Below are 25,355 nucleotides of genomic sequence, written 5' to 3'. Positions count from 1 at the left end.
GTCCAACAGTTTTTAAATACTCACATTTGATTGGCGGATTCTTGAAATTACAATTTTTTTTAAGGTATTGCCCGCCCAATCAGCACGCAAGTGCACAATAAAGACGGACTCATCAGCAGCATGGCTGTCAGTATAAATTTGAAGCTTGGACGATGCGCTTCCTTTCGTCACGTTGGTTTTTTTTGTTTGTGCAATTTAACGAAAATGTTATCGTGTGTGATTTTGTGTGGCTTATAAAATGGATCGATCTTGGCGCTGTGACGTGATAACTGCCTTGTTACGCAAGGTAAGACAAGGCATATTAATTTTCACTTTTATAAACTAATAATAAAAATTAAAATAGTAATGAGATAAATCTGTCCTTATATCGTGACATCGAAAAAATAATTTGGAATCTTACTACGTGTAAAAGGAAATGTTTGGTTGTCTTTAATTAACGATAGCAAGGTCACAATTAGAGGGAGGCAGCGAGTGGCAATGCATTTAATTAAAAAATCAATACTATCATGTCGCACGGCCATATGTTAGCCCGAGTGAACGGTTCGTGTTACATATTACCGTTATTATTCATTTTATTTCTTAAGCCTAACTAAACTCACGTAGATTCCGTAAACGTATACATCAACTTTTAGAAATGCAAATGCAAAAATTAAATGCTCATACGTTTTGTCTTTTGACATTGGAAATCTGATAAGTGAAAGAAAAATTTTCGATTCGATTTCATTATATCAATCTTATTAAAAGGCATACTGTCAATATTAATGGTTAATTTTCAATGTACGGTATTTAACCAGAATATTCTAATGCAAAGAAGTATGAAAGATATTTTTGTTTCCCAAATTAGCACTAGTTAAAAAAGTAAGACTAGATATTGCAATTTGAATACTTTTTCAAGATCATTACTAGACTAGAATGCATTACGTTCTTATTGCACTATGCCAATTGATAGAATAATTTAGTACCTATTGCCTATACCTATGTCCAATCATATATACCACCCTAATATCATGCTTATAGATAAATGTAATTTGTTTGTCCTTTGTAACCACAAAGGTTAAAAAATAATGCAGTCAACATAAATTTTAATTTGTAATTCATAGCAAAGTCTTTAACTGTTGTAAAAGGTATTGATATGGATTATAATTATAATTGATAGAAATTTTATCTGTGTTTTCAATCAAATGTAACACTTTGAAATTTTAAAAAATTTATACACTCTTAATTGATAGTTTTTTTTAATTATTAAATACAATATCAGAGTGTATCATCATCTCAAAGGCCGGCAACGCATCTGCGATTCCTCTGGTATTGCAGATGTCCATGGGCGTTGATGAACACCTTGGTGTTCCCGCTGCTCGTTTGCCCCCTTCTCTTATAAAAAAAAATACAGTATAGTTTAAGCCTGAAACAATGTATTAAACCTTAATATTATATTTACATTACAGTAGAATTTTACTTGAAAAGGTTAAAACTTGTGTTTATGTGTATGTCACTAGGCAAAGCCTGTTCACCGATGTTCAGATTTAGAATAATGTGTTAAGTTATCTATTAAGGCTGTATAAAGCAATATCTGTGTTACCATGTTAAAGCAATATTAGGCAGTAATAATAGCTGTATGTTTACTAATGAAGTGTGACTGCAGACTGCTATAAAAAATGACTACTTGAAAGCAAATGTTTCAAACAAAATATCATTATTTGTTTTAATTTGATGATCAGGTTGTGATGTACATTTGATGACGGTAATGTAATAAAAATGCTTCAAAATCTAAAAAAAATAACTTTATTAAAAGCAAACAGTCTATTATTTGGCATAAAAAGGAGGTATATAAGAATTGTTGTTCTTCACCTACTGGAGGTAGAGGTAAGAGGATACTGATGTAAAGACGAATCATGTTTGATATCTTTTGTTATAAAAGTGGAAAATACTTTACTTGATCCAGGTATTATGTGCCAACACATATATGCGTACACCAGTAAAGCTGTTTACAATTCAATGAACTATGAATATCTGAAAATATTCAAAGTTGTCTGTGAATTCCCTCAATCTGCACTGAGCCAGTATGGTTGGCTACGACCTACTGTAACATAGGGTAGGCTCAAGCCTTTTAGTGGATGAAACAATGTGAGCTGATACTGACATTGCTATGTTGCTTGTACTGTTTTCCACCAGTGTAGCAGCATAAAACACAGTTGCCGATTATAAATTTACTAGAAAGCCTTTCTACTTCAATTACATTTTTTAGTTATTACCGAATGACATATTCATATGGGCAATAACCTGTGATGTCGCAAATTGCATCAAATGCAGTGCATAGGGGGGTCCTGCATTGGGCGTGCTGATTGTTAGCACGGGAACCAGGGCGCTAGATCCTGATTAACTGTCGACGATTATGACGCTTCTCTGACAGGCTAGTTGTCTAGTCTGTGGGGTAGTGCTATCCGTACCGTGAAAGTTCATTGTCGTAATGATGACATTATGTTTTTGTACAAGTATTTTACAATGGAAACTCGCAGATGGGTCAATTATCTGCTTAACACAGTCGTCGGGCTCTTGTTTTAATGTGAAGAATATGCAATTAAGTGAATTTTTAGTGATTAAAAATTACTGTTTTTTTTCGTTATGAGTTTTACACTTTTTTCTTATTTCAATCGTGTGCAATTTGACATTTACGTGTTAAAAACGTCAAAAATCGTCAACAGTTCAATTAGAAAACTTAACTAACAAACGTAAGTAACAAAAGCTTAACTAGAAAAATAAACGATGTTAGTGGCCTGAACTTTGTTAGTTCTGTTTGAACTAGAAAAAGTTATTTTTAACATTGCATTCATTTGAACTAGATAATATTTTTAACATGTTGGTAGGTACTCGTAAGTATATGGTACATATTACGAGAAAGTTTTAAATTTAAATGACCTCTGCTCGTTGTCAGTTCTTTTCGTCATAATTAAACTAACGATGACGTCTCCTGATACCCGGTTTTGTACTTCGTTCAGTAGTAGAGAAGTTTGGTATTTCCCTAGTTTAATGTCACAAACTTCGTAGGTTCAATAAAAATTAATGTCTATGGATTTCATGTGATGCTTGTATATCTGCGAACGACTTTGTTATAATATATATATTGAAAATAACAAATGAATCGTTTGTGATATTTACGTACTGTATGCAAGTGTGATAACACGCTGACCCTTAAAATAAGTTGACAGATTTGGAATAGGCTATCAGCATACAAATGCCTTTCGACTATCACACCAGGATATGGATGTGTTTTTAATGAAATTACGTATTTCATTTAATGAAACATGTTCAGTGCCACTACGATTTTCTCTTGTTAAACTTAATTTTCAGGGGTTTGTCAGTTTCACTGGACGTGTAGAATTCGTTAATACGGTGATTTCGCCAAAAATATACGGAACTTAAAAGGTACATAGATAAAAACATTCGCTAAGAATCAAAAAATATGAAAAAATACACGTAATTTTTAAGCTAGTACTTTCATTTATTCAACTTTTTGCAGTATAAGCATTGAAGTAAATCGTTATCGGCTAAACCAGCCTGTGCTAATCTTTGTTACCTATACAGGCCACTTGTTTGCAATTTATACGTTTAAAATATTTGGTTTCACAATGATTTCAAATCCAGTTTATAATGCGGTGAAGAATTAATCGTATTTATTCAAGTTCTTGGTTTTGTATTTTGAATAGTTCATTTATTATTTGTTATTAAGAAGTTGTCCTCTTTCTTATTGATAGTTGATATATAGGTTTTTCTTTTTTTTTTTTTACTTATAAAGGGATCAACTGAGTACTAGTTATCCTACATGGACAGTGGAAAATTCCGATTCAAGCATTATTTTTCTATGTTTTCCAGTAGAGCTGTAGGCGGCGATTGACGATAATTTGACCTTTGACCCTTCCTCTTCCCTTTTCCTGTTTCCTTTGAACTATTTGATTATTATTCTTCTTACATAATTATTTTTTTTTGTTAATTGAAAACAACATTTGTGAAATTTTTCTTTTGTTTTATTTTATTAAAAAAAAGTAAATGCCCGTGTTGTCCTAGAAAAATATACGCATGATGGTCTTCCACTGCCAAAACACATATGAGATCTTTTTTTTTTTAAAGAGAGTGAGTGGGGTTATGAAACTTTCTTGTACAGCTGATTCAGTAGTGCAAACGTACGGTAACATAAGAATATATGTACGTACAAATAGTTTATCGTAATGACTAGGTATAATGTATGCGAAAAAATTCCTTTGTCAATGGACAATATCGTATTGCGTTGACATGCTGATCTACTCCTAATATATCTAATATCTGATATGGTTCGTGTCTTATGTTTTGTGCTGACCTATGAAAAATTAACAGTGGTATAACGATGAGAAGGTAAAATTCTAATCGATAAAGATATTTTTTAGACTTTGAATGAAGTTAGTAATCGCAGATAGCGAACAACTTTTTTTAACAAAATACAATACCTAAACAAAATGTGCATTTAAATAAATTATTCCAATGTTTATTTCGAAAAGATGTCGCAACAAAATTCGTGTTTTTATGCACTTTAAATTTGTTGGGTCTTTAAGTTTTCTATTCACGTTCCATAAGTATACGAATCAAGGCAATCGATATGTGAAGTAAAAGGAATGGCTAAGAATAATCAGACAAGATCCGTATGCAAATTATTGTTGTTATTATTTTGTGTCAGATTTATCAAAATGTTAATAATTTGAAATCTTACTAATAATTATAAATGCAATATTTAGATGGATGTATGGATGTTTGAGTGTTTGTTTCAAAGTATTTTCGGAAAGGCTCAACAAAACTTGATGACATTTAGCACAGAACATATTCTGGGAAAATACAGAGGTTACTTATTAACTTTTTTTTTTAATTCCGCGCTGACGGAGTCGCGGAGGACAGCTTGTCTATGATAAAGCTATTCTTTTATTCAAAAACCAAAAAACCCGACTGACTAACACTGTGACACTCGGGGGAGGAAGGAAGAAGGTTGTTTAGGCTACAGAATGCCGCAATAAGAAAAACCCGTAAATATACATAACCGCGGAAATTATTACCCTTTTATTAGCTAATACCTAGCTGTCGCCCGCGACTCCGTTTGCGCGCAGTTAAAAAACCTTCTCAGACCTTCTGAATATGCATATAAAATTTCATAGAAATCGGTCAAGCCGTTTCGGAGGAGTATGGTACCTAACATTGTGACATAGAAATTTTATATATAAGATAAGACCACTGTCATGGTGCGTGCACTTTCGCACACCACATTTTAGTGTAATAAGTTTATAACAGTGTTCTTCAACTCTGTTGTTTTCTTTAAAATAATTTAAAACGCTAACAAAAACTTGATCTATGTTAGTCCCAGATGCTCAGTCTGTTACTAAGATATTTATAGACAGCGGCATGTCCGGAATTAATTTAGCAGACATAATATTACAATATAATTCCATAATTAGAAATGCTAAGTATCAAATACATTTTGATTTCAGTTTACATTTTCTTTTGTTTCAGTGCAAATAAATCAAAGAAAAAGAAGTTAGACGCTGCATCTACAGCATGACGTCAAGGTATGTTCTACAATCCTTATATTTAATGTACGGTTTGCTAAATTACGGATGGAAATTCATGCATTCAGTTCCAAACAATTAAGCGACTATTGTCGTGAACACAATTTTTTTTTAAATTTTTTGTCTGTCCGCAAAGCCACGTTTGTTCCGGGTAATCTCCGAAACGGCTGGACCGATTTTGACGGGAGTTTGACGGGGAGGTTCAATCTATAAAATGGCGAAATGTTAACAAAATTTGATCTCTCGATAAGTCATAATTAAAGGGATGTTGCGGTACTTGTAATATTATTTTAACAAAGTCGTGTATAGAAGAAAAACAGAAAAAGACTCCAGAACAATATCTGCTACATTGTTATCTTTAGTCGGGTGGTAGTATTATGGTTTCCGTAACTCAACGACTTAAACGAATTTTGTGTGAGGGTAGGACATAGATTAATGTTGTTTCTTTGTCGAAAAATTAACCCGCGTTTTCAGATTGCGTACACCGGTGATTTACAAAATTAGAATTAAATTATTCATACATGTAATATGGGTTCGCGCTTGAGTTGACGCGTCACGCAGATACTCTCGTTCACGACATGCCATATCAAAAGCCAGATGCTATAACCTCTATGACGTCATCTATGTCCGACACCCACAACCTTCATTGAACGCAAATCGTACTCTTATTGGAACTTGGCCAAATAAAGTCAAGTTAATATCGTAATGTTTATATAAATATATCCAAGATTCAAGTGCTCGTAAAAAGATCAATAGGCATCTTAATAGTAGCGCTCGAATATAAGATTTAAATACAGAATGCTTACACCTTACCTAGCAAAAATTTTTCTAGTCTTTTAGCAAAGAGAAGAGATTATGAAAGTATAAGGATAGGGGAGTGCAACACACATAAGATCAATCGTCAGTCGATCTATTTTTTTTTTTACTACAGACTAGATCGTCTGTTCGTGCTGCTGGAGGCCGGCTCAGGCGCGGCGACGCGGCGTGCAGCGGCCCGCCAGCTGGGCGAGGTGCAGAAAGCGCATCCCGAGGAGCTGCATCGGCTGCTCGGCCGCCTCATGAAGTACCTGCGCTCGCCCGCATGGGAGACGAGGATAGCCGCTGCACAGGTGATTGGCACAACACACAGTACATTCTCAAACTAAGAATGGTCCCCTTTGGAACTATAATTACAGCAAATAATAATGCGTAGGTCAAATATATCGGATATATCATCAAAAAAAATTTTCTTAAAATTTCTGTTAAAAGATATTTGAATTAATCTATGAATTACATATTCTAACGCTAAATGGTACAAGGAATATATTTATTGATGGGAGTGTCATAGATTAAATATACATAATGTAGTTACAGATGAATAATTTTTTAAATGTTAATTGAGTAATGAAAATGCGGTCAGGTATTATTGCGAAACTGGCTCAGGGCCCGAATTGGGCGTACACCATATGACATTACAATCTCGTCATCATGTATAGTGTATCATCGTGTATAGTGTCAAGAGGTGACATTATTGGTAGAAAGTGAAATGAAATGGTGACACATTTTGATACCATCATTTATTTCTAGTTACGATAGTGAACGAATCTACCTTGTTATGATCGAGGTAAAGTAAGTTAGTATTGATTGTGAATAAAGGTCTGGGTTGTCACCACAATTAAACATTAATACGTGAAGCGAAAACTTTATACTTCTTTTTGTGACAATTGAACATGAAATTTGACACAGTTTTAATAAAAACCATTTGTATATAAAATAACGAATTCCGATCAATAGGCGACCAAGTTATCCTAAACTTTTTTTAATTTATTTCAAAAATGAATTTTCATTTTTAATGCGTGTAATTGTATAAATTACGGTATTCGCTTTACACCCAATTATATGCCCAAAGAGGTGAAAGCGAGACTTTACCTTTGATAACGTTGCGTGTTTGTTTTCGAATTTAAAAGACCGGTTTTCGCTGAATACATAAACAATATAATTTAAGGTGCAAATCGTCTAAGCGATAAGGGTACCTAACTTCAACTCTGTATCAATCCTAGGTTTATTTTAAACAGTCGCATGCAAAATATTACAACCTTCGATGATGGGATTCGTGAGTTATAACATCTAAAGTTACTAGTACAATTTAATACACATTTTTTTTCTGTTCAATACAGGCAGTCGAAGCGATACTCTCGAATGTTCCAGAATGGCATCCCACACAATGCAACGTGAAAAAAGGTAAACAACTTCTTACATACAGTACGATAAACTTATCAGGCCCGATGAGAAAAAATTAAACTAACTGAACAGTTTTATCACGTAATTTTCTATGCCTAAGTTTGTCCAATTCTGACAAAACTAATCCACTGGGTTAGAAAAGTTTGAGGTACTAAATTTGTCAGTTGAAAGTTTCGTCAGCGGTCACCTGAATTCGCCAAAATAGCAAATCGACCGCTGGACCGTGTTAATCGACTGAGCAGGGTACGCATAGAAAGGGGACATTTCCCCTTCCTATGCGTCTCCTCCTCCGTCAAATTAGCTTTCCCTTCCCATACTTCCCGTATAAAAAAATATAGCCACCGAAAATATTCTGAACAAAGTTCTTTGCAAAACTGAATAAGCAGAAATCACCTTTTTACATTGTATTTACGAGTATAATGAGTCAGCTTAGTTGACGACAGTTTTGTGATATTAATGCATTTTATAATTCTCACGAGTTTTATCACCGTCACGTTTGTTTATGTTTAGTAATAACTGCTTGCTTTTTTTTACTTAGCTATCAGTTAAACTTCCAAATATACTTCAGACCTATAAGAGTAAAGTGTACTAGCGCGTTTTCGACCATTTCAATTAACATTACGTGAGAGCGTGGTCTAGGGCTAGGTTATTCATAATAAAAAATATGAGGAGTGGCTATTGGTGTTCTATGAGTAAACAATTAGCCAGCTCACTTTAGCGCTATTTACGAGCCATTTTCCATTCAAAGTGCACATTGCCGTAATTGATACTTTTGAGTGTAACTCTAATAAATTGCGTATATTGAACGTATACCTGCACAAAAACATATTGCATTTCTGTTTTTTAAGAAAATGAAACAGATGCCAACATGTCGTATAGACGAAATCCACAGATGTAAGGCATTTATAGAACTGAAATATAACTATTAAAGACTTACTCCTAATGCATTTTTCATGTATTCTTTGAATGGAATGCCAATAAAATGTAATGGTGTCTTTCATGCCGAAGTCTGTAGGCAATAAAAGTAATACAATGTTATAAAATATTTTGTTACATAATAACTGATGCGTAATTATGGCTTCTTCACGATTTTACAATAAAACTCTTTGTACACTAGGGCAATATTGTTTTATGTGATTTTTTTATATACTAAAATGATTACAAATGTTTCGAGGAAAAACAGCGGATACATATAAATAACTAGCTGTCTCCCGCGACTCCGTCCGCGCGCAGTTAAAAAAAAATGAAAAATAGATGTTGGCCGATTCTCAGACCTACTGAATATGCTCACAAAATTTCATGGGAATCGGTCAAGCCGTTTCGGAGGAGTACTTTGACGAAAACTGTGACACGAGAATTTTATATATTAGATAACATGATGTGATAACGGTGGGCTTCCACTGTCCACATTTAAATAAAAAATTTCGTCATCCCTTTCATTGTCTTTGAAAAAACAGGACAACGATTTATAAAAATACAACTGTGTATTTCACGGTTACAGTTTAAATCAATGGATTAAATGGATTTATTGTTAGATACTGTACTTTATCCAACAACATGGATGAGACAAGTAGGATTTCTCGTACTGATAAGTCTTTGTTGCTTTTGTTTTTAAATGCAATAGAACTGAACTTGGCTTTAATAGGTAGTGTTTTCGAGGCGAGACTTTATTAGAAAGAATTTAAATGACATGCAACTTCCTCCTACACAGCGTAATCATCATTAAGTTGGAATTATAATGCGTACGTATTTATGTACCTATTCAATTGAAATCTTAATTATATTATTATTTATACAACTGGTCGTATCGCTCGTTTTTTTTTTAATAAAGGTTACAAAACTTTCAGTGGAATCTCACAGGCAACTTGTTATTTCCAGAGGAGAACGTGGAGACGGAAGAAGTTGGTCTGCTCCGCTGCGAGACGTTCGACATAGAACGTGTGTTGGAGAACGGTGCGCACCTCATGGGCTCCGAGGGTCGTGAGTACGATCTGGAAGAAGTGGCTCTCTCGGCTGGAGGTGAGAGTCGCTAGGTATACATTATATCAGCAGCAAAGTTACAAGGAAGTCAAAAGTGTTCTGAGTTGCTACGAAATAAGTTAGTTCGGCCGTGCTAGCCTTTGCGGAGGCATTACAAAGCCCCGAGACTTTGGTGAATGAATTGCATAAATATCATTTAGACTGGCCTCTATTTCTTTTAGAGATTATAGTTGATTACAAAAGAGATACATTTTATTTCAGATATGAAGGAACGGTTGGCTAAACAGAGGCAACAACTTAACGCCCGCTTAGGTCTCGATGTTGCGGCCAAACTGGGAGTTGACCTCACCTCGGTGTATACTAATGAAGATCTCTGCCCTGTCAAGATACAAGTCAAACCTGAGCCACCGAGGGTGAGTGGAAAATAGTTTGCAAACCGTAATGAAAATTGTAATTTGCATCTCACAAATAAAAGGGACTCCCAACACGGTAGACTTCTAGTGCTAGATTTGTCAAACTCCTTTGTAATTTTCCTTCACTAAGAGAATGCTTACGTAACCATTAAAGGACTCTGGGTGCTAAGAAATGTAAACTATTTATTCCAGCGGCCAGTACAAGAACTAGTACCAATAGCATCAAAGCCGCTGAGTTCTCGCGAGATGAACGTAGCGAAGCGGAGAGCGCGCGCCGCCTACGGCAAGCAGAAGTCGCGCGACTGCGACGAGGGTCCCTCCGCCACCTCTTCTCAGCCTACGCCCTCAATCTCGCTCTCTTTAGAGCCAGACAGGAAGAAGATTAAATTGGAACCTGTAGAGGACTTTATTGGTATGTACTTGATTTATTGTTTTGTAGAAGGTTGAAAATGAGCTTGGAAAACTTCGTATCACGTGACCATTGTTGCGAAAAAGCGTAAATTTTCGTCCTTATATATCTGATATTGCGTAATCTTAACAGTAAAAGTGAATTTAGAAAGTAAGGTGTCATTTGATTTCTATTTTAGCACAGGTTGATTGTTTAATTATTTAATTACTTTCTCACCTATTCAGGGTAAGCTCAAATTCTTCATTAGGGACGAATATAAGCTGATGGAGATGATTTTAACCGTGTTAACTTTACAGTGGACAGTGAGGCTGCGGTGCCGGATGGTCTAGGCGTGTGGGGCCCGTCTAGCCGCTGGCCGCTGGAGGGATGGTGCGCGGCGCTGCAGGCGCAGCTGTTCCACGGCGCGTGGGAAGCGCGACACGGCGCCGCCAGCGCGCTACGGGAGCTGCTGCGCGCGCGCATCAGCGCCAGCGCCGCCCGGCGCCCAGCAACTACTGAACAACAAGTTAGTACTCACTTAGATATATGTACAAGTTTGTTACGAAATCGGTTGATTCCATTTTGAGTGAAGTGTCTATTAGTAGGCAAATAGAATAAGCACTTATACGTAATTGTACTGGATCATTCTTTCAAAAACCACGATCTAAATAGTCTTTTAATTATAAGGAAATAATGTATTGTGTGTTTTTTAAAGATGGAGGACGCCCATCAAGAATGGCTAGAGGATATGGCATTAAGATTGCTCTGTGTGTTGGCTCTGGATCGATTTGGAGATTTTGTATCGGACCAGGTGAGTGAAGTTGATTCAGTTTATCATTTCTGATAATTCACTGTTACGCCTTGATTCTTGAATCAAAATAGGCGAATACATGGTGACCAATTAACGACTGAGTGTGGTAGTTAATCTCTCTCATTCCTTGAATTAAGTCCCCCGGAGTGTAGAGAAAACTACACTAAGACATGATCTAAGTATAGTGTAAGTTGTATATTTATTTATTTATTCTTTAGCACTTTTATAAGTACAAGGAGGACTTAATGCCTAAAGGCATTCTTTACCAGTCATCCGGTATATGAGAGGAAAGTATATGTTGTGAAGGTGGTGGCGCCGGTGCGGGAGACATGTGCGCAGACGCTGGGTGTGGCGCTGGCGCAGCTGCGTGAGGTGCGCGTACGTCTCGTTGCGGATGCTCTCGCCACACTGGCGCGCCAGCCACAGTGGGAGGCGCGGCATGGGGCGCTGCTCGCCTTCAAGTACCTGCTCGCCGCAAGGCAGGTATGTTGAAACACCGAAAAAAACCTGTTATCTCTGTATTTTTTTTTTTTCATTAATTGAAGTTGGTGGGCGACGAATCTAAGAAAGAGAGGATTCTCTCATCCGTTCAGCTCTTATTTGGTTATTTTTCACAAATGACATTGTAATTGAAGTTTGTTATAATTGTCAGGAGGTGGCGTGTGCTGCTGGCGCGCTGGAGCACCTGGTGGCAGCGCTGGAGGACGTGGCGGAGGATGTAGCGGGAGTGGCGGCGGGAGCGCTCGCCCCCGCTGCTGCTGCACTGGCTGCCGCACGACCTCACGCCCTGCCCGCGGTCGCGGCCAGACTCTGGCAGCTGCTGAGGGACCAGGACGATCTTGCAGCACCAGCTAACGCTTACATGGCGCTACTGGCTGCGCTCTGCGCCTTGCCACAAGCCGCCAAACATTTGCAGTCAGTATTTTATCTAATTTGCAACTTGTTAATTCTTAGTCATTCATAAGGAATACAGAAGGAAAGTTGTGAAAACTTTTTTGAAATGTGAGTTTTAAAGCCGCCAGGTGTATTTAAAATAGCTATAGAAAGTTCAGGATTTACTAAAGTACTTAAAAATATTTTTAAAAAGTGTAACAAATTTAATGTTATGCTTTATTAATTAAAATCGTGTAAAGATTATCTTAAATTTTACAGCCCCATCGATTTAGCGGACGTATTACCTCGCCTGTGGCCGTACCTCGACCACTCTACAAGTTCAGTTCGCAAAGCCACGCTACAGACACTGCGCACACTCACACGCCCTCTGGTGACCACCGACGATACTAAGACTAACGGTAACGGTGACACTACGGTGGTAGATGTCAAAGTAAACGGCACAGACAAAGTAGACAGCGGGCTGCTGACCTGGACCCCGGAATTATTGCAAGACGCCATGCGACATGTATACCAAAGAGTACTATTTGAACACGTCCATGATATACAAGAAGTCGCTTTGCAAGTATGTATTTTTTAATTGCATTTTAAATATATACGACAAATCTCAATAATACTTAAGTTCTATCCTAACATTATTTTTTCACAATCTTCCACTAAACCAGTGATTGTGAAACTTATTTTATTTCACCGCCCCCTTTGAAAATCAATTATATTTCAGAGCCCTTAGGGGGCTTTATTTTTATTCAAACTAAAACTTAAAAACCACAATTTCATTGCTTTAATTAATTTCAATGCCCCCCATTTTTTGCGCCCCTTATCGCCCCCTCCTAGGTTTCAAATGCCCCCAAGGGGGCGTTATCGCCCTCTTTGGGAAACACTGCACTAAACGATAAATAAAATTTTTGTTATTTCAATCCTTAGATAACTTATTTTACAATACCTTGGGTAAAAAATTAAAGATCGATTATGGGGTTTGCTACTAGTTTAACAGATGCGTCAATACTTAATATGTACAATATGTAATTTCCAGGTATGGGATAATCTGTTGAAGCACGCGGCATTAGAGGTGATCCTGGTAGCGGCGTGTCCCATGTTGGCGACGTGGATGTGTCTCGCCATGCAACCGCCGAGGCTGCCGGTTGACCCCTCGTTGCTACTCTATACGCCACATAAGGTGACATTTTATCTATGCTTATGACACCTCTTTCATTTGTAATTTCACACTCGGAACTCTAAATATATTTTCCATAGAAATTTAACTTTGACATAATAACCATTTAATTCGAAATCAGGTAAAAGTAAATACAATGGTTCTTTCATAACTTAGAGATGATGTCAAAGATTCATCTAATGTTGACCTATTTAGTGTTTTTTTAGTTGCATAACTTACTAATATCAAAATTCGAAAGTTTAGATGGATGGAAGGATGAATGTTTGTTAGTAGGTATCTCCAGAACGGCTGAACAGATCTTGATGAAATTTGGCACATATTTAGAAGAAAGTCTGAAACAGCAAACTAGCTACTTAAGTTTTTTTTTATGTCCGCGCGAACGGAGTCGCAGGTGATAACTAGTTACTAATAATTTAATTGATTTTCCAGGAGCGTCGGACACGTACCACCTCTCTACAGTCAGAGCAAGTACCGCCCGAGGTGCGTCCCACACAGAAGTGGTTCATCGGCGGCAGCGAGTCGCAGCCCGCCGCCGCACGCGACCGCAACGTCACCCGCGCTAGATGTCTCGCCGCTGACATACTGGGTAACAACACTATTACATTCATCATCATCATCATCATCAGCTCACTATACGTCCCCACCGAAGAGCCCACGCTGGCTTAGTTGACTTGACACATATTATTGAATTTCTTCTCAGATATGTGCAGCATCACGATGTTTTCCTTCATTGTAAGAACGTCGGATAAATGTACATATGTAAATCGAAAATCGAAAAACACATTGGTACATTGTATGGTATATTGGTATATTATACACAGTGGATTCGAACCCAGGACCTGCAGTTTACAAGTCAAATGCTTAACCCCTGAGCCACCGTCGCTCTGCTTTATTTTTACATTGCACGACTAATATGCTACCTGCTACTTGTAGATTCTCCCAGTAGCTTAATGAAAAAGCAGTAATGTCTAAATTCCATGTGAATTTATCGTATTGTAGTATTCAAATATCTTAGCCGCTTTTAACTTCGTGCAAGTCGCTGCGTAGAACACAATATTGGGTATTGTGGGGGGGGGGTTCACTGCGCAGCACGCCAATGATCTTAGGCCGTTAAGATATTTGAAGTAATATTTTTAAGAAATAGTCTTTGTATTAAGTGTTAATGTCCTTAAAATGCATGGTTTTTAACTTTTAAGTTTTAGTCAATCTTATGAATAATACTTAATTTCAGGACATTTGTCATGCTATCTTGTGCAACCGGCGCCTGGCATAGAATATAAATCAGAGGATGAAAGCCCAATACATTGCTACGTTAAGGTAAGAATTTTCAACTGTTGAACAACACATTACAAGTGATTAAAATTGCCATAACAAATGTTTGGCGAATAATTTTAACTTTTTCGAGAAACGTACATTGTAAGATATTATTTTATAGATAGTATTTAGGGCTACTTCCTAAGACTTCGTCAGCACGGAATTAGCAAAAAAAGAAGCTTAAAATATTCCCTCATTTACTAGAAGATAAGTAATGTACTTATCTTCTAGTAAATGTCCCGTTCAAATCGGTCCAGTCGTATCTAAGATTACCCGGACTAAACGAGGATTTGCAGACAGGCAACACCAGGTTTAGGATAAGCGTCATCTGCACCCGGTCACCTTAAATCCGGTGAAGCTGTAATAGTGACTACTCAGTGAAAAAAAAATTCATGCAAAATTTTGAAAAAATTTTTTTTTTCGTTATAAGCAACGCAGATACATCTTACATTCAATACATACACTAATAATATCAATTGTATAGATATATTGATTAGATTCTAAATTGATTACAGTATTATATGTATGTTATTAGGTGATGATAGTGTACCTGCGGTCGGGTAGTGCCCTGCAGCGGCTGGTGGCAGGACTGGTGGTGTCAGCGTGGGCGAGGTACACGCGTAAGCACAACATGTACCCCCCACAAGTACCACATAATGGAGTCAACGGTGATCAGGTATTTTGAAGAGTGATATCTTAATTTTACTAAATCTCATATAGTAAAACCTAATCCCAACTCATTACTAAGGTTTCACTAATTTCACTGATTTACAATAATTAATATCAAGAATTTCATTCGGATTTAAAGTATTTCGTATCGTTAAGGTATTATGAAAAATTCATTCGATTCGTCCAATAAATTTAATGTGTTAAAAGAAGTACTATATGTTCTTCCAGATTATGTTCTACAACCGTGCCAAATTTCATCAAGATCCGTCGAGCCGTCCTGGAGACTCTCAAACATCCATCTATCCGTAAATTATAAAATTTAACAGAAAATATAGGAACAGATGAAAAATAGTTAGCTTATTTTTTTTTTCAGAGCGCAGATAGTAGTCAAGAACGGAAAGATATATCACTACTAGCGCCGGAGTTACTAACGAGTACGCTGCACGCGGCGCTCAATCAAGCTCTCTATTACGACGAGGTCGCGCTGAACTGCAATAGGTAAGTGTAACTTCATATCCTCTGTCACCAGTTTCAACATAATCCTAAATATCCATGCCTGAAAACTGGATTGGATAATTTTGTGTGGATTGGATATAATTACTAACATAGTTAATTAGTGTCTTACTAAAAAAATAATGACCATAACATTGTGGTTTGAATTTTTTTTTTGGTTTTGTTTAATAAAGAAATTCCTCACTTTTAATATATTACACAAAGTCCAATAAAGCCGCATAATAATAAAATGCTTTGTAAAAAAAAAAGTTATGTAACTTGGTGTTTTTAGATTTTTAATTTTGTAATATGACTTTAAACAAACCTTTAAATAACCTTTTTTGAGTTAAGATGATTTAATTTTAGGATACTGCAAGAGGCTCGCGACCTGTTGGCGATGATGAAACACTACAAGCTGGCTGTAGACGGTGAAGAGTTCAACAATATATTGCGATTAGAACAGGTAACACTTTGTCGATGATATTATAATTATCAAGTAGCAAATGTGTTCACATGCCAGTTCTTATGTATAATTAATATTATATATAAGGAAAAGATTTATATCTTGATTTCGGATATCAAAAACTAAAAATTCGATTTTTTTTTTAAATCTATCTTTAGAAAGCTTTTTTTTTGACCTTACGATCGTGGGTTTTTGAGACTAAAATCTCTTAGACAAAATTGTGATAACAATATTTTTTAAACGAATATTTTGATCTTAGAAACTCACAGTTTGTAGCATAGAATGCAAACCTTTTTTTGTCTTTGAACTACTTTGAGTGTTTTATGTACAAAAATTGCAACTATTAATACAACCTGAGCGTTGGATAATGTATAAAACCAAAGAATACCAAGAGGGTTGTGTATTCAGGTGGTGCACATGTGTAACGTGACCCAGCCGATGGTAGCGGGGCTGAAGCTGAAGCGAGTTCTGCAGACGTTGGAGGAGCGCCGCGCCAGTCTGCTCACCGCCGCCAACCAGTGCGCAGTCGATCAGGCCACCTTCAATGTCTCGTATGTTGCACTCGATAATTATATTTATTTTATTGTGGAAAATAACGTTTTCTCATTCAACTTTTTTTTGTTGAGGTTTTTACTCATTTTCATCATGTTTTGGAATCTATATTTTTTTGTTATGGACAAAAACATCGAATGTAAAACATGTTGCGTTTTAAACAGATTTTATGTTTATAATTGATAATTTCATATTTACAGAGTGCAAGCTGCGCTGGCTGGAGCTTGTGCCAATCTGCACGCGCTGCCGGAGCGGCTGAACCCTGTGGTACGGCCGCTGATGGAGAGCATCAAGAAGGAAGCCTCGGAGGAGCTGCAGGCGCACTCCGCGGATACCCTCGCTGAACTGCTTACGCAGCTCGTCGACAGAGACCCCTGCCCTAATAACAAAGTGCTAGTTAATCTGAAGGCATTTCTTAGGTACGTTTTGAAAACTTTTGGTTTATTTGATGTTTTTTTAAATATATCATTTTTATCGGTCATTATTTATTTATTTATTACAGATGTGACCCGGAGTTCACGCCGCGTATATCACTGGAGGTGGTGGATGAGGCTGACTCCGGCAGCGGTGATAGCGGCTCCGAGACCAAGAGAGAACCACAATCGACCCTCACAACGCGTTAGTATTATTAGTAGGAAATAAATTGATAGTGTTATTATTTACAACATACAAAAGATACTTTATTATGTACATATTTGAAAAGTAACAAAATTGTATTAGAAATGGTAATTATAATCGCGGATAAGCAAAAATGGTTCAAGAACTAATATTAATTTTGGATGTTATCGGTTTAGTTTAAGCTACTAGATCATAGATGGCGCTGGGATGTACACTGGATACTTGCTATTCTTAAATGTGAAGCCTTCTTAGATGTGATTATATAAAGTTTTGCATTGTTTTTACAGTGGACAAATATAATGGGATTTTGACATTGAGAGAGCAGCAGCGCAATGCAGAGCGGAGCGCGCCTCGCCGCGGCCGCCCGCCTGCCGCCGCCACCTTAGCTGCTGCGGCCGCCGGGCAAGACCTCACACTTGACACCCTCTTCCCGCAAGAAGATGAGGTAGTAGTCTTGAACAAAATTTTCTTTATCCATTATTAAAATGTTATTTTTGAACAAATTATATTTATTATAATTAAAAGTGACAGATGAAATTTCTCGGGGATTCTCTCGCTATTGTTACAAGTCAATACCTTCCAATAGAGCCACAGAGAAAAATCAAACAAGTTTACAAGAAAATTATCTTGTATGTAATTAATGCAATATTAACATTTTGCACATGTGCATTTTTCCTAATTAAGTGTACTATGAGAAAACTAATAAATGTAACTATTGCTTTGCTGAATTCCAGGCGCGTAAACTTTTAAGTATCCAGAGAAGAGGAGCAACACTCGCACTGACAAGTCTCACCAGACATTTTGGTGATGAACTGCCAGATAAGTTGCCCAAACTGTGGGAATTCATCACGGAGCCATTCGCCAAAGTTATGACTGATGCAGGTATAATTTATCAGTACTCGTTATGTTTGTGATAAAATACTTAAAAATTAAAGTTGGCCGAAAAATATTATTATGTGCAAGCCTGTTTATTGCTCTCAGAGTCGTTTAATGTTTACTTAAACGGAGTGTATACTATACTTGATGACTCCACTGTTACTGTTGCAGAATTAGTGGCACAGGAGCCGGAAGCGGCGGAGGAGCTGATCTCCCGGCTGCAGGTGGTGGAGGCGGTGGGTGCGCGCGTTGGCGACGCGTTGTGGCCGCGGCTGCTGGGCGGCGCACGCGCCTGCGCAGCGCTCTGTCGCGCCCACTATACCGCACTGCGGCATATGGCGGCGCGCGCACTCGCTGCACTCGCCGCAAGAGACCCGCACGCTGTTATGCACGAGCTAGTGCACGAGGTCTGTAAAATACACAGCTTTAACTAGTTCTAGAAATAAATTCTATGCCGCAATATTTTTTTCTAGAAGCTATTGCTGTAAACTTGCCTTTTACTTCAGATCACATATCCTTCTAAGCTTGTACATGAAAATAACAGCTTTGGCTTTTTTTATGTTACTTGGTTATTTAAAAAGTATGAATAGTAAATATTTTGTATATTTTTTAGTTGATTGCTGCGCTAGATGACGTGCGTAATGACCGCGTGCGGTGCGGCGCAGCGGAGACTCTTGCGCGGCTTGTGGACGCGCTGCAGCTGAACGTCGTGCCATATATTGTGCTGCTCGTAGTACCAATACTAGGTCTGTTGCATCACAAGACTTTAAACCCGTATAAACTACAGCCTAAACATACTCTATTATTTATTGAATTGTTAATTTCTATATTATAAATGAGATACGATATTTTTACCCCACTTTTAATGCTTATTTCAGTTCTTTAATGTAGATTTCTCATACTAAGTCTGCGCTAAAGCACATGCTTAGTAACCATTAAACAGCTTTTAGTTCTAGAATTTTTAATTACTTTATTTGTTTTCCAGGGCGTATGAGTGATCACTGCGAGGCGGTGCGCACGATGTCCACGCGGTGCTTCGCGACGCTGATCCAGCTGATGCCGCTAGATGGCGCCGTGCCCGAGCCCGCCGGTCTCAGCGCCGAGATGCGCGCGCGCAGGCAGCGCGACAAGGACTTCCTAGAACAACTCTTCAATCCAAAATCTATTAAAGATTACAAGATACCAGTACCAGTGTCTGCTGAATTGAGGAGTTATCAACAAGTGCGTATTAATTTTGTATTTACAATTTAAATGTTCAAATTTTACCATGTTTTAATAGATTCTGTATTTATGTATAAAAATATTTTAAGTAAATGCGACATTAAGCAAGACTCAATTTACAATGCTAAATTAAAATTGAAGTCGTGGTTATGGAAACTATCATATGCGGAAACTGAGAAAATCATTAAAATAGTACATTAAATAAGAATAATTAAGTGATTGTTTATGGATTGAGTTGTAATGAGTATAATTTGTTTTCTTGTGTAGTTTACTTAACTCCTAACTATTCTAATATTGTTTGATGCCTATGTGTTGCCATCTAACGATGTTTCTTGTTAAATCACTGAGCTGGGTCCTCGCGATACAGGCTGCGCCTACTGCGAGGATCCTGGATAATTCAATTTTTTTCAATTCATAATTTCTGTTAATAATTTAAAGTTGTTCATTTCATGTTTTGTATCAAATATTACTAAGCTTATGTTATTAATTCCAGGCTGGTGTGAACTGGCTCCGCTTCCTGTACGAGTACGGTTTGCACGGCGTGCTGTGCGACGATATGGGACTCGGCAAAACTATACAGTCGATAGTTGTGGTGGCCGGCTCGCACTGGGAGCGCGCCCACCAGCGCCGCGATCAGCTACCCTCGCTCGTCGTCTGCCCGCCCACGCTCACCGGTACTGTTGCACACGCTGTACACTTCGTACACACTTCGTACACACTCTGTACACTTCGTACACGCTCTGTACACTTCGTACATACTTTACACTGTATATAATAAAGCTCTGTACTGTATTTCTTTGGTTTCGGTGATGGCCACTGCAGTAGAAATTTAATTTGTGATAGTTTATTATCAACTATTTATCATTTTATTAAGTAAATGTAAAAAATTCAACGCTTAAATAATGTAATTTATTGATATAATTGAGCTGGCAGGTAAAAATTTGTTTATTTTAAATTCATTGCATAACTCAAATAGCGGACACCAACCTGACACACACTAAAACCTTCGTGTTGACAACTTTTTTATTGTTATGCAGGTCACTGGGTGTTCGAGGTGAATAAATTCATAGACAGCAAGTACCTGCGGCCGCTGCAGTATGTGGGCCCGCCAACAGAGCGCGAGAGGCTGCGAGTCCTCGCCCGTGCTGACAAATACAACCTTATAGTAGCCTCTTACGATATTGTGCGCAAAGATATCGACTTCTTTAGCACTATCAAGTGAGCACATTTATTTATCAAGCAAACAAAACCAATAACAACCTGTTTACTCCTTATGACACTTTATGAAGAACTAGCTTTTACCCGCGACTCCGTCCGCGCGGAATAAAAAATAGAAAACGGGGTAAAAATTATCCTATGTCCGTTTCCTGGTTCTAAGCTACCTGCCCACCAATTTTCAGTCAAATCGATTCAGCCGTTCTTGAGTTGTAAATAGTGTAACTAACACGACTTTCTTTTATATATATAAGATATGAATGAAATGACACCTTACTAGTACAAAATGCTTCAGTGGTTTACCCTTTACGTGGTGACCTACTGTCCTTAACATGCATAAGACTATAAAAACATTACCCTCTTTAGTTAGGTGAGTTAAAACTAATTGTAGTCACTTTTTCACAGATGGAACTACTGTATTCTCGACGAAGGTCATGTTATAAAGAATGGTAAAACCAAAGCGTTCAAAGCAATCAAACAAATAGTCGCCAATCATAGGCTCATACTCTCCGGCACGCCTATACAGGTAAATACAGATTCCTTAAATATACGTTTTTTTTAATATATATTACATGGTAAATGAGCAACCGGTCACATGAATTCACCGAAATGGCGGAGCGACCGCTGCCCATAGACCGCAATTACAGATGCGTTGTCTACCCCCAATCGACAAAGGAGGAGACGCACAAAAAGAGAATATTTTACCTTCCTATGCATCCTTCCCTTATAAGAAAAGGGTGAAAAGGGAAAGTAGACTAAAAATATATATATAACTAGCTGTCGCCCGCGACTCCGTCCGAGCGTAGTTAAAAAAAAAATGAAATAGATGTTGGCCGATTCTCGGACCTACTGAATATGCTCACAAAATTTCATGAGAATCGGTCAAGCCGTTTCGGAGGAGTACGGTGACGAAAACTGTGACACGAGAATTTTATATATTAGATTATATGTGTAAAAAGTTTCTGTTTTCGTTATATATAATAACGTCAACGAATATATGTTTGTTTTTTTACAGAATAACGTACTTGAACTTTGGTCGCTATTTGATTTTTTGATGCCTGGTCTATTGGGTACGGAGAGGCAGTTCACTGCGAGATACTCACGGCCAATTCTTGCTGCACGCGACCCCAAGGCAACACCACATCAGCTACAAGCTGGCGCTCTCGCTTGTGAGGCGTTACACCGACAGGTGACTTACTGTTCACTATTTATTGACTTTATTCTTTGCGCATCGTTTCCTCACTCCTGAGGGTCGCGACCTCTCTTGACCATCTCGCCAAGTGGTTTTCCACTCTGTGCGATTCTCGGCGATGTGGATGTGTTATGCTGGAGTCATTACTCATTGACTACTCGCCACCGCTGATCTCTTTTTGCCGTTAAGTAAATTATATAGATAGGATTCGTAATTTCTCATCTGGTTGAAGGCAAAAGCACTTAGTTTAATTCACTTACCTAAATAATCTTACATTAATTTATGCATTGTCTTTTTTCATATGTATAGAACATCTGAGATTCTTTGCATCGACGTCCATTTGTTTGTCTTTTCTGTTTGTAAATAAAAAAAACTAAGACATATTAAAAGTCTGTCGGAGACATTTATTTGTGATTTTTTTTTACTTAATCAATTTACTTGCCTATATGTTAGGTGCTGCCGTTCCTGCTGCGCCGTGTGAAGGAAGACGTACTGCGAGAGTTACCGCCGAAGATAACTCAGGATTACTACTGTGAACTGAGTCCGTTACAGCGCCGTCTGTACGAGCACTTTGCGCGAGATCATGCTCCTCAACACGCACTCGCACACTCTCAGACACATGTCTTCCAGGTAATCCTACTACTTAAAACGTTATAAAGAAACGGTAGTCACTAAAAAAAAAAGTGTTTTTAATGGAACATAAAATGACCGATTTTATTATGTAGGTTATTATTATGTACAAGGAATAAAGGAGCTAGTAATTAATTGTATACTGTGTTCTGCAGGCGCTGCACTATCTGCAGAATGTGTGCAATCATCCCAAGCTGGTGCTGACTCCGGAACATCCGGAGGCGGCGCGCATCTCAGCCGAGCTCGCAGCCCAGCGCTCCTCTCTCGACGACATACATCACTCCGCCAAACTACCCGCGCTCAAGTAACTATGCTTTATTACTTACTAGCTTTTACCCGCGACTCCGTCCGCGCGGAATAAAAAATAGAAAACGGGGTAAAAATTATCCTATGTCCGTTTCCTGGTTCTAAGCTACCTGCCCACCAATTTTCAGTCAAATTAATTCAGCCGTTCTTGAGTTATAAATGGTGTAACTAACACAACTTTCTTTTATATATATAGATTACATTACACATGGAGCAGTTATATGAATACCGCAGATATCTAGAAAGTTAGCCTGCTACTGTTGTAGACTGTTAGGCAGGTAGAATTTAAATGTACAGAAAATTACATTTAGTGAGGAAAGGGAGGAGTAATATTTAACGTAAAATGTACAAGCAGTAAGTTTATTCGCGCAAGTCTATTTAGGATTGCTGTCTTTTATAGGTTAAAACATTCCTAAGCTTTTATATATCAATATTAGTCGTTGTTTATGTTGCTAATTAATTTGTCATTTGACCAGGCAACTGTTACTGGACTGCGGTATTGGTACGGTTGCCTCGGACGCAGAGAACGGCGCGGTGGTATCGCAACACCGTGCGCTGGTGTTCTGCCAGCTGAAGAAGATGCTGGACATTGTGGAGCAGGATCTGTTGCGCGCGCACTTGCCCACTGTTACACATTTACGTCTCGACGGCAGCGTGCCTCCGCACCAGCGACACGCCATCGTTACAAGATTCAATACTGATGTGTCTATTGATCTACTGCTACTCACCACTGCTGTGAGTTATTAAACTTGATTTATTACACTCAGAATCGTTAACTGGTAATTGAGGGAAACCATTAGCCTGGTTCACTAATTGTGAAACTAACCTTAGTTTAGCAACTATTGTCTTCAAAGGTCTTTTTTATTCTTTTATACGATTAACTAGCTGTCGCCCGCGACTCCGTCCGCGCGCAGTTAAAAAAAAAACTAAATGGGGGGGGGGGGGGGTTATGAAAAATAGATGTTGTCCGATTCTCAGACCAACTGAATATGCTCACAAAATTTCATGAGAATCGGTCAAGCCGTTTCGGAGGAGTACGGGAACGAAAACTGTCACACGAGAATTTTATATATTAGATTTTCTACCTAAAAATAAATTTAATTTTTTTTTGCAGGTGGGTGGTCTCGGTTTGAACCTGACGGGTGCTGACACGGTGATCTTCGTGGAGCACGACTGGAACCCGATGAAGGATCTACAGGCGATGGACCGAGCGCACCGCATCGGTCAGCGCAAGGTCGTCAATGTCTACCGCCTCGTCACAAGGGATACGCTCGAGGAGAAGATCATGGGGTCAGTACAGTAATATTAAAGTGCTCACATAATATAATTATCCAACTACCTAATAAGATTGTTGTTGAGAGTATTTAATTTCATAGTTTCTAATTCATATATTAACTGTAGAAGGTACATTTGCTCGATGTTTGGTTCCGTTTCGTCTAATGAGTGTGATGCCGGAGGTCTAATTTTAGTCCTCTTTCCCTTCCCACCTCTCTTCCTATAAGGAAAAGATGGGAAGGCGAGGTGGATTTAATGGAGGAGGATGTGCATAGGAAGGTTAAATATTCTGGCAATGCACCTGCAATTGCGAATTTCTATGGGCAGCGGTCGCTTCGCCATTTCGGCGAATTCATATGGCCGCTTGCTCGTTGGTCACCTTGTAATATAAAAAAAGTAAACAAACAAATATCAAACTAAATAGTGCCTTGATTGTAACTCCATTGTTTATATTCAAAAGCTGTGTATTTTTACAATGTGTTCTTATCACAAAATTATTATCATTTTAAATTTCAAATTGTAATTTTCAGACTGCAGAAATTCAAATTGATGACAGCCAACACTGTAATCAGCAGTGAGAACGCAGCCATGGAAACCATGGGCACTGAGCAGCTGTTAGACCTGTTCCAGCTGTCGGGGCAGCAGCGGCCTCAGCCCGCAGCACCCGCCTCCTTACTCGACGCCTTGCCCGACCTCTGGGACGACAAGCTGTACGAAGAGGAGTACGATATGACCAATTTTATCAAGAGCTTGAATAATATTAAGAGTTAAACTATACCTTGTTCCAAATCAAATATTTTATATTTAAAAAAAATCGCGTAGTTTTCTAAGAATAACTTTTACCACCTTACTCTGTCATTCATTATCCGCACTTTACTCATTGATTTCACATTAATTCAAAATTTCCAAAGCACACTGTAATGGCGGCCATGCGAGATTTGACGTTGGTATATTTACAAGATTTAGACCTTCTTTTGGTACGGAGTATAATTGTTTTTCGATAAGAACCAGGCACATTTGCTCTAGAAGAAAAATACTAAGCGTCATAACATTATGACGCTTAGTATTTTTCG

At 38.0% G+C, this 25,355-nt stretch overlaps 1 protein-coding gene across 1 annotated transcript; it reads left to right on the top strand.

Annotated features, from left to right (window-relative positions):
• The first annotated feature begins 140 nt into the window (after nt 1-140).
• On the top strand, nt 141-25,321 carry LOC106713342 (TATA-binding protein-associated factor 172). The gene is made up of 35 exons (XM_045679633.1): nt 141-286; nt 5,527-5,582; nt 6,514-6,691; nt 7,739-7,802; nt 9,681-9,821; nt 10,044-10,195; nt 10,388-10,607; nt 10,901-11,109; nt 11,299-11,394; nt 11,701-11,877; nt 12,047-12,309; nt 12,547-12,850; nt 13,319-13,462; nt 13,889-14,045; nt 14,691-14,776; nt 15,309-15,449; nt 15,816-15,940; nt 16,301-16,397; nt 16,806-16,948; nt 17,150-17,368; nt 17,452-17,567; nt 17,855-18,012; nt 18,302-18,449; nt 18,615-18,850; nt 19,057-19,189; nt 19,429-19,664; nt 20,158-20,338; nt 20,702-20,882; nt 21,285-21,405; nt 21,895-22,068; nt 22,525-22,701; nt 22,857-23,005; nt 23,484-23,742; nt 24,122-24,297; nt 24,813-25,321. Exons 2-35 carry the CDS (start codon nt 5,572-5,574, stop codon nt 25,051-25,053), a joined length of 5,613 nt encoding a protein of 1,870 aa, XP_045535589.1. The 5' UTR covers nt 141-286; nt 5,527-5,571; the 3' UTR covers nt 25,054-25,321.
• Nucleotides 25,322-25,355: the final 34 nt, after the last annotated feature.

Source organism: Papilio machaon, chromosome 10, assembly GCF_912999745.1.
Source record: "Papilio machaon chromosome 10, ilPapMach1.1, whole genome shotgun sequence".
NCBI classification, from domain to species: Eukaryota; Metazoa; Arthropoda; class Insecta; order Lepidoptera; family Papilionidae; genus Papilio; species Papilio machaon.
This window is presented reverse-complemented; position numbering and strand designations above follow the sequence as displayed.

Bases quoted from the DNA above. Each gene is read 5' to 3' on its own strand.
- LOC106713342 (XM_045679633.1), top strand. The intron at 11,110-11,298 runs GTTAGTACTCAC...TGTTTTTTAAAG, and splicing joins CAGCAACTACTGAACAACAA to ATGGAGGACGCCCATCAAGA. The intron at 11,878-12,046 runs GTATGTTGAAAC...TATAATTGTCAG, and splicing joins ACCTGCTCGCCGCAAGGCAG to GAGGTGGCGTGTGCTGCTGG.